The 14,707-nt window shown below is 32.7% G+C and overlaps 1 protein-coding gene across 2 annotated transcripts; it reads right to left on the reverse strand.

Moving 5' to 3' along the window:
- Window positions 1–8,829: 8,829 nt before the first annotated feature.
- On the reverse strand, window positions 8,830–13,737 carry LOC112784419 (sodium/pyruvate cotransporter BASS2, chloroplastic). Of its 2 annotated transcripts, none has more exons than XM_025827615.2 (13): window positions 13,264–13,737; window positions 13,046–13,151; window positions 12,255–12,375; window positions 12,107–12,148; window positions 11,909–12,022; window positions 11,761–11,823; window positions 11,408–11,535; window positions 10,898–10,979; window positions 10,603–10,654; window positions 10,407–10,504; window positions 10,170–10,328; window positions 9,359–9,448; window positions 8,830–9,250 (listed from the first exon to the last, which is right to left on the reverse strand). In XM_025827615.2, exons 1-13 carry the CDS (start codon window positions 13,391–13,393, stop codon window positions 9,173–9,175), a joined length of 1,263 nt encoding a protein of 420 aa, XP_025683400.1. In that variant the 5' UTR covers window positions 13,394–13,737; the 3' UTR covers window positions 8,830–9,172. The 2 variants fall into 2 exon arrangements, with proteins under 2 accessions (XP_025683400.1, XP_072086964.1); XM_072230863.1 differs by having other exon boundaries at window positions 12,255–12,695; window positions 13,264–13,545.
- Between the last annotated feature and the right edge of the window lie 970 nt (window positions 13,738–14,707).

The following is a 14,707-nucleotide window of genomic DNA, read 5'->3' on the forward strand; positions in this document are numbered from 1 at the left end:
CCCTCGTGCAATCTTTGACCCTCCAAAGGTAGGATCTATGTTCGGTTGCTGGCCAATGGCTTCCAAGTTCAGCGTTGAGAAATGTGGAGGATGTTGATGTATCCCGGAACTTGATGGCCCCTGATGTGTAGGTGGGTTCCTCAGGATATCCTCATCACTGTCTCCCATGATGTGAGCATGTTCTTCGTCCAAATCATCATCTCGCATCGCATTTTCAACCCGATTCGGTTCACCCTCACCTACAATATCCGGTATCATACGGGGTGACCTAGTTATCCCAACTGCAACAGATGAAAGATCAGCCAACAGACAAGCAGATGCAACGACAGACATTGAGGTAGAAGCACCTCCCACCGTAGTCGATTGAGGATTCAATGTTGATGTCCCAAACTGTCGACGCCATCTTCCAACTTGGCAGGCAGCTCGTGTATTCACACTTCTGGAAAATTTCGCCGACAATGAAACAAAACATGCATATCTTCGTTTGACCCTATCACAAATGTTTCATACTTCACACCAGTTGACACAACCGCAATAGAAATCTTGCAAAACAACTTCTTCACCCACTTTATTTCATACACCCCACCTTTTGCAATATACTCGTTTTTAGCTCTGACAAAATATTTGATGATCGCATAAAAACATTCACTGGTTCTCTATCACTAAACTTAATGCCGTGCCTTTTACTTTTTTGAATTTTTCCAGAGCAATGCACTAGAACTAAAAACCTCTCCTCACTATCCATTTATGAATTTGTGAAAATGATAATCTACTACTACACCATTGCCTCCTGCTTATTATTTTTGGGCATTTCTTATATGAAGAAACCGCTATAGGCTTACACGGTTTTTTAGGCTAGCCATTTGTGAAAAAATCGCTATAGGAGTACTGCGATTTTTTTATTGTTACATTCCTTCAGAAACTGCTACAAGATGTAGCGGTTTATATTAATACCCTAATCCACCATACCTTCTCGTAGTTTTCATAATAATATGAATATTGCAAATATATCTACCGTTTGTAAAAATTATAATCTAATAATTTTAAACTCCAAATATTTTAATTAGCTAACTTGTCTTTAAATTAGATTAAATTAAAAAAAATAAAATCAAACTAATACAATACAAATCATAATAAATTATAAGAATTTTATTATTTAAATCGATCCAATAATATTATAAACACCATTTTTAGTTGTCAATGACTTGATATCGTTTCACATATCTCGTTTGAAGTCTATGTTTATACGTTTCTTGTTTGCAACCAAGACAACAAAGATGTAATGTAGTGGAAAAAGTAAATAATTTCATGTTTATATAAAATCGGTAACAAAAATTATATTTATTTTATTTATTTTGAAAAAAATTCCCTTATTCTGTAGTAGCAATAACATCATGATAACTCGATATTAAAAACCAATTTAATGCTTCTAAAAGTGTTTCCAAGAAACGTGAAAAACTACTGCTACTTTTTGTTATAATTAGAATAATTATTAAAAGTGTTTTAAAATAACTAAATAAATAAATAAGGAAGAAGTAACAAATAAAATAAAGAAATATAATTAGAGAAAGAAAGAGAGAAGAGTATTTTATTGTTTTTGTTGTAGTGTATATTGCTTCAAAGCAAACCCCTATTTATATACATATAAGGGGTCACTTTTTTCAAACTTCATTAATGGTAATCTCTCTTGATATCTTGAGCAATATTGAGAAATGGGCATCCACCTCATATCCTACTCACACTTAACACAACACTCCCTCTTGGATGACAATTTAGGATTATGCCTCGTTAAAACCTTACTAAAGAAAAATCCAATGGAAAAAAACTTTAGTGAAGGAAAAAGAGTACATTATCCTTTGTGATGGGAACTGCCTCGTTAAAAACCTTGTCAAGAAAACCCAATGGAAAAAAAACCTGACCAAGGAAAAAAGAGTACAGCCTCCCCCTCTTATCGACATTATTTTATATCTTGAAATCGGCGCATCTCAATCTGATGTACCAATCTTTCAAAAGAAGATTTTGGGAGTGACTTTGTGAATAAATCTGCCAGATTATCACTTGAGCGGATCTGTTGGACATCAATTGTCCCTTGATTTTGAAGATCATGAGTGAAGAAGAATTTGAGAGAAATATGCTTTGTTCTATCACATTTGATGTATCCGCCTTTAAGTTGAGCAATACATGCTGTATTATCTTCAAACAGGATAGTTGGAGCTATCTTCTGATCAATCAGTCCACATGATGACAGAATATATTGGATCACACTCCTCAGCCAAAAACACTCGCGACTAGCTTCATGTATCGCTAGTATTTTAGCATGATTAGAGAATGTTGCAGCAATCGTCTGTTTCGTGGACCTCCATGATATAGCTGTACCACCATATGTGAACAGGTATCCTGTTTGAGATCTCCCTTTGTGTGGATCAGACAAGTATCCAGCATCTGCATAGCCAACTAGTTGTGACTTGGATCCATATGGATAAAACAATCCCATATCAACTGTTCCATGAAGATATCGAAAGATTTGCTTGATTCCACTCCAATGTCTTCTGGTTGGAGAGGAACTATACCTTGCTAGTAGATTCACCGCGAATAATATGTCAGGTCGCGTATTATTAGCAAGATACATTAGCGCTCCAATGGCACTAAGATATGGTACTTCAGGACCAAGGATATCTTCATTATCTTCTTTAGGACGGAATTGATCCTTCTCCACATTCAAAAATCTTACGATCATTGGAGTACTCAAGGGATGTGACTTATCCATATAAAATCTTTTCAAGATCTTTTCTGTGTATGTTGTTTGATGAATAAAGATCCCATTTTTTATATGCTCGATCTGCAAGCAGAGACAAAATTTAGTCTTTCCAAGATCTTTCATCTCAAACTCTTCTTTTAGAGTTTTTATAATTGTTGGAATCTCTTCAGGAGTCCCAATGATATTTGAATCATCAACGTACACAGCAATTATAATGAATCCAGATGCAGATTTCTTTATGAAAACACATGGACAAATATCATCATTCTTGAATCCATTTTTGGCCAGATACTCAGTAAGACGATTATACCACATTCGTCCAAATTGCTTTAGACCGTATAAAGATCTTTGCAATTTAACTGAGTATAACCCTTGCGAATATTCACTGGATAGTTTAGATATCTTTAGTCCTTCAGGGAATTTCATATAGATATCCCGATCTAATGAGCCGTATAAGTAGGCTGTTACCGCATCCATTAAATGCATATGCAGTTTATAATATGCAGATAAACTGACCAAATAACGCAATGTTATCGCATCCACTACAGGGGAATACATTTCTTCATAATCTATACCGAGCCTTTGTGAAAAATCTTGTACCACAAGTCGGGCTTTATAGCGCACAACTTCATTTTTCTTATTTCGTTTTCTCACAAATATCCATCGGTATCCAACAGGTTTTACATCTTCAGGTGTATGGACTACAGGTCCAAAGACTTCACGTTTTGCAAGTGAGTCTAATTCAGCCTTCATGGCTTCTTCCCATTTTGGCCAATCATTTCTTTGTCGACATTCTTCGACTGATCTTGGCTCAAGATCCTTACTTTCATGCATGATATTTAATGCCACATTATATGCAAATATTTCATTAACAATTGTCTTATTTCGGTCCCATTTCTCTCCTGTAAAGACATAATTTATTGAGATCTCGTCATTTTCACAATTTTCAGGTACCTGAACGTCTTCTAGCGTTAAAACTATATCAGAATTTTGGACAACTGCAGGTGTCACTACTATGTCTTTTTCAACAGGAATATTATTTACCTCTTTTCTCTTTCGATGATTTTTGTCTTTGGAACCGACAGGCCTGCCACGCTTCTGACGTGTATTTGCTTCGGTGGCAATTTGTCCAACTGGGACATCAATTCGAATTGGGGCATTTTCCACTGGTATATACGACTTGGTTATCCTCTTTGTATCGGAAAATGCATCAGGCAATTCATTTGCTATTCTTTGGAAATGTATAATCTTTTGAACTTCAAGTTCACATTGCCCTGATCGAGGATCTAAATGCATCAAAGATTATGCATTCTAATTAAGTTCCTTTTCAGGAAGCTTATTCTCTCCCCTAATATTGGAAATTTTGATTCATCAAAATGACAATCCGCAAATCAGGCTTTAAATAAATCCCCAGTTTGTATCTCAAGATACCTCACTATAGAGGGAGAATCATATCCAACATATATCCCCAATTTTCTTTGGAGTCCCATTTTGGTGCGATTAGGTGGTGTAATGGGAACATATATTGCACACCCAACTATTCTTAAATGGGAAACATTTGGCTGCTGGCCAAAAGCTAATTGCATAGGAGAGAACTTATGGTAACTCGTTGGCCTCAAACGAATAAGTGCTACGGCATGTAAAATAGCATGCCCCAAACCGATGTTGGGAGATTTGTTCTCATAAGTAAGGGTCTAGCAATCAATTAGAGGCATCTAATAAGTGATTCTGCTAACCCATTTTGTGTGTGAACATAAGCTACTGGATGTTCAACATTTATTCCATTAGCCATACAATAAGCATCAAAAGCTTGGGAAGTAAATTCACCAGCATTATCAAGATGAATTACTTTGATTGGTTTTTCTGGAAATTGTGCTTTTAATCGAATGATTTGAGCCAGTAATCTCGCAAACGCCAGGTTGCGAGAAGACAATAAGCACACATGTGACCATCTCGAAGATGCGTCTATCAAGACCATAAAATATCCAAAAGATCCACATGGTGGATGAATAGGTCCACATATATCACCTTAAATCCTTTCTAGGAATTCAGGGGACTCAAATCCAATCTTTACTCGTGATGGCCTTAAAATTAACTTCCCTTGAGAACATGCAGCATAACAAAATTCACTAGTTTTAAGAATCTTCTGGTTCTTTAGTGAATGTCCATGGGAGTTTTCAATAATTCTCTGCATCATGGTTGTTTCCGGATGACCCAATCGGTCATGCCAAGTTATGAATTCATTTGGGCTAGTAAACTTCTGGTTTACAGTAGCATGTGATTCAATTACACTAATCTTGGTATAATATAACCCAGATGAAAGTGAGGGCAACTTTTCTAATATAACTCTTTTATTTGAATCATGAGTTGTGATACATAAGTACTCATGATTTCCCTCATTTATAGTCTCAATATGATATCCATTTCAGCAAATATCTTTAAAACTCAACAAGTTTCTTCGAGACTTGGTAGACAACAGTGCATTATTTATTATGAATTTTGTTCCTTCGCAAAACAAAATTATAGCTCTTCCGGAGCCTTCTATCACATTGCTTGAGCCAATAATAGTATTAACATACTCCTCTTTTGGCACAAGATAGGTAAAATATATAGTACTTTTAAGAATAGTGTGCAAACTTGCACTATCCGCAAGGCAAATATCTTCAGAATATGTCCTTGCCATTTTTCTTCAAAAACAAATGATAATAATAATAAAATGAGTAGAAGTGCATGCACAGTAAAATTATTCACATGAATACTTAACAAACACATACATATATCAAACTATTCCATCATTGATCAAATAGCCAATATTTCCTTCATAATCCTTAAAGAAATTAGATACATCAAAATGAGTGGTAGAATTTTCATCATTTGAAACAAAATTTGTTTCCTTTCCTTTGTCATCCTTTTTCAAGGATGCTTGATAAATATCAACTAGGTGCCTTGGGGTACGACAGGTACGTGACCAATGGCCCTTTCCACCATAACGGAAGCATTTATCCTCAATTGATATATTTTGCCCATTGTTTCTTTCTTTATCCCACTTCTGGTGAGATCTTTTCTTATGAACATAATTTCTTTTCCTTTCATAATTTTTCTTGTTATCAAAATCTTGCCATTTACCTCTTCTGAGGTTATAATTTGCCGCATTTGTTTCAGGAAATGGCGCGGCGCTAGCTGGGCGCGCTTCATGATTTCTTAAGAGCAACTCATTGTTGCATTCAGCAACAAGAAAGCAAGAAATTAGCTCAAAAAAATTTTAAATCCTTTTTCTCGATACTGCTGCTGTAGGAGCACACTTGAGACATGGAAGGTCGAGAAAGTTTTCTCTAACATATCGGACTTGAGGAAGTATCACCGTCTTTTGATGATTGTACCTTTCTTCAAAGTCTTTCCACAGATATGCAGGATCTTTTAATGTTGGATATTCATTTTTCAATCATACGTTAAGATGACAACGAAGGAAAATTATGGCTTTGGCTATATCCTTCTGGGATGTATTATTTTCAACCTTAATGGTATCTCCAAGATCCATTGAATCAAGATGGATTTTAACATCTAGTATCCATGATAAATAATTATTTTTAGATATATCAAAAGCATTATATTCAAGATGAAAGAGATTCGACATAATAAAAATTTGTTACTTGGAGTCTTCCTAAAATTTGATCAGAGTCTCGTGTTGATAACGTGTTATAAAATAACTAAATAAATAAATAAGAAAGAGGTAACAAATAAAATAAAGAAATATAATTAGAGAAAGAGAGAGAGAAGAGTGTTTTATTGCTTTTGTTGTAGTGTATATTGCTTTAAAGCAAACCCCTGTTTATATACATATAAGGGGTCACCTTTTTCAAACTTCATTAATGGTAATCTCTCTTGATATCCTAAGCAACATTAAGAAATGGACATCCACCTCATATCCTACTCACACTTATCACAACAAAAGGTGAATTTTGTCCAACTCCTTCTAAAATAATACGTAAGTTATTTTTTATGATGTGTCATATTTCAATTGATCATTATCTTAACTATAATTGGGTTATTTTGTAATTTATTATTTGAGATGGGTAATGGTATAATTTCTTAAAATATCGAAACTCCACTCCCGTCGTTAATTGAAGCACATTTTCACTCCTCCATTCTTTCTTCATCACGAAGCTTCGGTCCTTCCAAGCATCGCCGTCGCAGTTGTGACAAGAAGTGCTGACGTTGTCACCATCTACTGCCCTCTTCAGTGCATCATCCCTTAACGAGTCGTCGAATTTCCGTCACCCGTCACTTCGCCATCATTTCTAGTATAGCTAGTGTTGACGTCATCGCTATCTCTTGTCTTCTCACTTATTCCTCTTTCTGTCGTAAATCACTCCTTACCAACGTAATTAATGGTTAGTTTGGTTATTAAATTTTTAAAAAATATATTTTTATTTAATTACATGATGGAACATATATTCATATGTAAAATATAATATAATAAAATAAATCTATTTAGAATACTTATAAGTATAATTAAAATTAGGAGCATACAAATATAATAGTAAAATTTGTACTCTAAACAAGTAAACATATTTTATTATCATATATAAATTATTTAAAAAAATAAATAAATTGTTAAAATTAATAACACAAATTTAAAATGATAAAATCCAACTTTTTTACAAGTATTTTTTATAGTATTTTTATTCTTTTAATTTTTAATATATTAGTCATTTATTATTTAATTAATAATTAAACAAATTATTTTCATGAGAAATTATTTTTTGTATTATCTTAAAGAAGAGATCAATATAACAGTTTAAAAAATAACGTAAAAATGATATTTTAAATAAAATATTTAATATTAAAATTTTTAAATACAAAAATAAATTGTATAGATGTTTAAGAGATAAATTTAAAATTTAATAACCAAATTTAAGATATTTTTGTATTATCTTAAAGAAGAGATAAAATTTTTATTCTTTAGAGAATTATTTTTGTCTGTTTTATTTATTTTAGACGTGTAATTTATATTTATCTCTTAAATATCTATACAATTTATTTTTGTATTTAAAATTTTAATATTAAATATTTTTATTTAAGATATTATTTTTACGTTATTTTTTAAACTGTTATATTGGTCTCTTCTTTAAAATAATACAAAAAATAATTTCTCAAAAAAATAATTTGTTTAATCATTAATTAAATAATAAAATACTAATAAATTAAAAGATAAAAATACTATAAATAATACGGTAAGAAAGTTGAATTTTATCATTTTAAACTTGTATTATTAATTTTAATAATTTATTCATTTTTTTAAATAATTTATGTATGATAAAAAATATGTTTACTTATTTAGAGTACAAATTTTACTATTATATTTATATATTCCTGATTTTAATTATACTTTTAAGTACTTTGAATAGATTTATTTTATTATATTATATTTTACATATGAATATATGTTTCATCATCTAATTAAATAAAGATATGTTTTTTTAATGAAAAATTTAATAACCAAATTAACCATTACGGGCGACGGGAATTCAACCAAGTCCTTAAAGGATGATGCACTGAAGAAAGAGAGATTGTGCGAGAGGGCAGTAGATCGCGACGACTGCGCTTCTTGTCACGAACGCGACGGCCATGCTTGGAATACGTGATAAAAAAAAAATAGAGTAAAAATATGCTTCAATTAACAGAAGTGGGATTTTGATATTTTAAGAAATTATACCATTATCAATCTCAAATAATAAATTACAAAATAACCAAACTATGGTTAAAATAATGACCAATTAAAATGTGACGCATCATGAAAGATAACTTACATATTATTTTAGAGGAAGTTAAATAGAATTCACCATTATTAAACATAAATAAATGATTTTAGGCAAATTGCACATACAAGATTAACTCACACTACATCAATCTCACCATGAATACTGCAAATAGGAAATAAAGGAAAAAATAGTCTCAAAAAAAAAAAAGAAAAATGAACAAAGAAGAAAAACAAAACAAAAAAGCAAATACCTTTATGTAACCATTTGCTATATCATTTCTGATAATAATAAAACAAAAGAACTGACAAATAATGTGTAAACCAGTAATTATGGTATAAATATTGTTTGCCACAAAAAGAACATCATGCAAAGATATTATTTCCCATCATTCCAAAATTCTGTCCATCTTCTGGATTCTAACAAATGATGGAGAAAAAAAGACCACCACCCCAAAAAGAATACCACATAAGGGGCATGCTTGTTGAAAATGTCCTAAACTTATCCGAAATTCTTTTTTATAAATTGTTGCTTAGCTAGTAGATTCAAAACAATTTTAAAAAGGAAACAAAAATAGTGTCCTAATATAAAAAGGAAAACAATTTGTAGGGCATGGAATTCATTGAAGATAAGCCATGATTTTGTTGTTTTTCCCTCATTCTTTGAAGTCATCTTTGTCATCAAGAGGGATTGGCCTATTCCTCCAATAGACAGCAAGAGCACTCCCTCCAAGCTACATCAAAACAGTGAAGATTAGAAATTGTTAGATTCCTAATTCTTTTTACAAGACATGAATAATAGTAAGTAAAACAGTCTAGGATCAGAAAATATTCAAACTCACTGCCATGCAAACTACACTCACGGCCGAAGGAACAGCTACAAGAGGGTTAGAAAAGTGCTTCTGAGCAAGCAAAAATCCGAGTGCGGAGCTCTGCAGATAAAAAATAAAAAATAGAAGGTTAAAGACCTGGAGAGTTACCTTGATTCTGATTCCATAAATATTTGAAAACGCACAAATATAAGCATCAATTGAGAATATAAATGTTTGTATTATAGATGCAGCTCAATGTCATCTTGCACTGTTGATCTAAATATTATTTCTTAATTATTGAGTAATATTCAAGATATGAAAAATTCACAAATGTGTGCTTTGATGTCAATTTTTCTGAAATTCCTTTGTAGGCAAGCACAAGAAGATACTATCAATGGGAATGAATATAATTCTGTAAGCTAAAATATTAAAAATCCACTCTAAAAGACATGATATAATTAACTAAAGGAACATAAATCATATAACTTATGGCTTCTTTCAAGACTTTCTGTAAGCAAAAAAGTTTCATCTTCTAACTTTTTCTCATCTTCTAACTTTCCTCTGTTTGGCTATGTAGCTTATATAACTTCCCAAAAAGTCACTTTTAGTGCTTTTCAAGAAGTTAACATATCTAACTTCTCAAAAAGAGATTTTTAAAAGCATATATTTTTGTAACTTCACATCAAAACAGAGAATATCTTACCAATAAATTACTTTTCAAAAGTTATTTTCTAGAAAGTGCTTAAGAAACTATTTATCCAAATAGACTCCAGACATTTTAAGAATTTGAAAATGGGCTCAAACCAGATAGATAGTTCCAAAGAAGATAACAAAGATTTACCTGCATCCCACACTCTATAGATATTGTGCGGGATGTGGATTCCCCAAATGATTTTTTTGAAACCCAATAACCAAGAGCAAATGCTGCAGCATGTAGGAAAACAACCGGCAGTATTAGCTGCGCTCCTTGAGTTTTCAAGACTTCCGAAACTTGCCCAATCTGAAGAGTATAAATTCTAGTTATCAAATATTGGTGTAGTTATCAAATCTTGGTGTAGGGAAAACTTATTCATCTTACGGGGCTAGCACAAAGAAGGGTCGTTAGAATAACTCCTATCAAAGGCGTAACAGTGATTATCTTTGCAGTGAACTTGGGAAAATATTCATTTGCCAAAACTGCCAGATAAAAAAAAAAAAAAATTTACGTCAAGTTATATTTAACTTACCGTCCAACCAAATAATATAACATAAAACTTGAAAGATCCATTTCTTACCTCCCACGATTGTTGGGACTAAAACAACCTGAAAGGTACTAATAGCCAGACCCTGAAGAAGAAAAAAAACAAAAAATAAAAATGAAAGTTTCAGTACATGAGTGAGATTAACACATACGGGTGGGGATTTCCGTGACTCAAACGATGGGAAAACTTCCGTATATAAAGCAGAACACTGAGTATGCCTTATAGATTGACAAGGCATCCTGTCTACAATCCAACATCTATATTTTGCAGAAAAGTTTTTGCAACATTCTTTTCATGGAGGCTAAAAGATAAGTGTGCTATAACTTACAGCAGCATCAACTGGAACAAGTTGGCCTGCAAGAAGCTTAGTAAGGAGTGGTGTCATAATGATAGCTCCAATAGTTGAACACCTGGGGACAGTAAATGATATATTTATATCTCTCCGAAGCCCAAAATAGTATCTCAGAATAAAAGCTCTCTTAATTAATGGCATACTGGCATTAGTGTATACTGGAGAAGTTCATTGCTTTGATACAATAAAATACAATGATGATAAAGCTAAACATATAACTTCCATGTTCCAAGCATAGCTTAAACCTCTATATTGAGTTGATTTAGTTCGGCTAAATATATTAACTTTATCCACATTTTCTCCCTTGATTCCAGTTTCTATCCATGAACATTAATGAAAGAAAATTTTCTACTCAAGTGACAAAATTTACACCTTAAGAGAGAAAAGAGTCATAACAAGAGCTTCACTGATGACCACCTAGGAAAAAGTGTGAAACAAATAAGAAGAAAATGCAAGCAAGGGAATGCATACACTTGTTAAACATACGTTGTCATTAGAACAGAAAGTGCAACATTTCCTTTGGATATGTATGTTGCAACATTGGATGCCTGACCTCCAGGACAACACGAGACCAGAATCAGACCAGTTGCAAGAGAAGCTGGAAGTTTTAGAGTCTGACAATCAGAGATTGATGTTAGAATATTATGCGTGGTGATTGAGATGCAAACTACTGGAATAACAATTAGTCTATTACAGTTGATATCATTGTTTTGACAACATTCTCAGCAGACATCATAGGATATAAGCAGACATAACACATTTCAAAATCTAATTTAAATGGTGGACAGAGATATATGAAACTTAAAGGTCCAACCAAATGAATCATTAATAAAAAGTACCATTGCGATGCCAAAGCCTAGCATGGGTTTGATCAAATATTGTGCAAGAAACCCTACACCGACCTGCAAAGAAAAAAATAAAATAAAAATAAAAATGGAGAAACTAATGTATACATTTTCCATTTTAGATAAGTGATTAGTCCCTTACTGTCCACGGATTTCGCAAACATCGCCTGAAATCCTCAAACGTCAATGTCAAGCCCATGGACAGCATAAGGAAACCCAAACCAAGAGTAAAAAGGTCTGTCTCCAACCAAGTTACCTGGAAAAAGCCACAACGTCACAGAAGTTAATCAACAAATTTCCATTCAACCATGTAAGTAGTTGAAATGACATAGCAAATTACAGCAGCTGGCTTGTAAATGCCAACGATAGCCCCCAAGATGACCTGTCCATGTAAATCAGCAAACTTTCAGACTACTGAACGATAAACAAAAAATTAGAAAAGATTGAGGTACTGATGCTATATTGAAATAAGAAAGTGTTGGACTTACCCATACAGGAAAAAGAGTGGTTAATGTTTCAATCACTTTCTCATACTGGCTCAATCCCCCAGAACTTTCAGGAACATCCCCAGATACATTTGTTGAAGCCTTGCACAACATTTGGAACTTTCTAAACATAGAAAAACACAAGTTGTTCCACATAGATAAAATATGCAAAAGTAGATGTTCCAGCAATAGGATACAGCCAAAGATTTATCTGCGAATACCATTGTAAAAGCAGGACAATCTAAAGCAATGCAAGTACTTCCATTAGGTTTAGTACAAACATAAAGATAACTAGCACAAAGGGACCAATGACCAAGTTGCTTAAACCGAAGCATAGCAAATGGAAATGCTCACTAGAATGCTTCTTTTCTTTCCCTCTTCTTTTTCTTTTTTCGTTTTTTCCTTCCCATGTTCCAGATTTAAGATAGAATCAGGATTCAGGAACTGTTTCACCAAACATAAATTCCATGTTTCAGATATGAGATTAACAGTTCACTACGTTTTCTCAACTTATGAATACTAACTAAAGTACCCTAAACCTCTATCCATTCAACTATCACAAACACAAATTGGACCAACCAATATATGTTTGATATAACACAAGCAGGTTCTTGATTCTAACACACTATGGGGGGTCAACCAATATATGACTTGTAAGTGATGCAACAGTATCAATTCATTAACCTCTAATCTGATTCTCATTCAATCAAGTCAACCGCGATTGCCACAAGTCCTAATGTTCCAACACATATTAGGATTGCAAAAATCAGAGCTTCTCAGCTTCAAAAGATTACCTTCTAGAAACTTCATGGATAATGGGAGTCAACGAACCCCGCAACTCGCTCCGGATTGAACAGCTGCTTGTTCCATTATACCGCAGAAAAATGTCGCCTTTTACATCTGATAGACACCCCAAAAAGTGGAAAAAACTAAAAATCAAAACTTTATAGGAAAATCATTCAGATAAGCAAAGCCCATTTTCCAGCAGCAGAAAAGTCAGATGACATAGTACCAAGATGGGTATTCCAAGAAGAAGTTGAAGGCGTTGACCTAAACAGAGGATCCGATGGGAGAACCCTATTGTCTCTGAGAATGAGTCTAGACACTGAAGAATAACATGAAGAAGAAGAAGAAGAAGCCATGGGCGTGTGGTGGTCAAAGCATGCAAGATTTGAAGAAGTATGACATAAAATTAAATGGCAGAAAGTGAAGTAATGCAGTTTCCTGGGAAGTTGGAAGTACACTCCGAAAGTGAAACGGAGATGATTATTATTATTATGAGAATGACAGAGAGAAAGGGGTGATGGTGTTGTGGATAATGGATATGGAGGGAATGGTGGCGTGGAAAACTATGAACCACAGACGCCCCTTTTTCGTTTTGTTTCTTTCCATATTCAGCCATTCGCAAGAAATTATGGGGAGCACGTTTCTTGTTTTGATAAGGCTCAACTCCTTATCAAACACTCAATGATCACACTCCAATTTCATTTGTACATGCACAAATTCTCTGCTTTTATCCCAAAATTGTGAAAATTTGAGAATTTGACTTTTATTACCCTATTGCTATCAGGGTTAGAACATGTTTAATGTTTTTATGTAATATAAGAAATTAAATTAAAAAGACAGAAATTTTATGATTCCTTTTATGTGATAAACTTAATTAACCAATTAGGACTATTCTCATTCCAATTTTGTATTAACTGAGATGTATTTATCATTCATTTTATACAAAAATTCTCAACAAATTAGTAAATTATTTTATTATCACTTGTCACTAATATTCATTCTTACTTTACATATTTGTAAGTTCATGTTTAACAGAAATCCATGGATTGAACAATAACAATATATATCACATAGATATAAAGTTGCAAAAGTAGAAATCTATTTTTAATGTGTTTAGAAAATCATTTTTTTGGCATACTTTTGAAATAGAAAATATTATGTACATACTAAAATTAGCTATTATATATTTGTGTATAAATAAATATATTATTTAAATTATATTTCAGCATATATTTTTATATTTTTTTATATTTTGAGGATCTATATCATTTGAAATTAGTCAATGACATGAAGAATTGCAATATTACAAAGAAGTGCTTCATTCTTGCCAATACATGTCACCTATCTTAGACTGCAATGTATAATCAGAATATGAAGTTCAGAAAAAAAAATGTCTGAATTATAATATGAAATCTTACAATTAAACTTAGTTAACATATCATGATGCTACATATATTAATATATATCACTATACCATCATGAGTTAGATTATCACTTAATCCCCCTCCTTCTCTCTAGTATTAATTATTTAATACCTGCATGTTAATCATGTGTTGTGAACAGCTTCATAATAGTAAAAAATTCTGAACGTACTTTTGTAGGTAAAAATTATCTATGTGATGAGTCATACCTTTCTAGGAGGGACACATGGAAGAAAAAAAAACAATGGA

Source organism: Arachis hypogaea, chromosome 20 (assembly GCF_003086295.3).
Source record: "Arachis hypogaea cultivar Tifrunner chromosome 20, arahy.Tifrunner.gnm2.J5K5, whole genome shotgun sequence".
Lineage (NCBI taxonomy): Eukaryota > Viridiplantae > Streptophyta > Magnoliopsida > Fabales > Fabaceae > Arachis > Arachis hypogaea.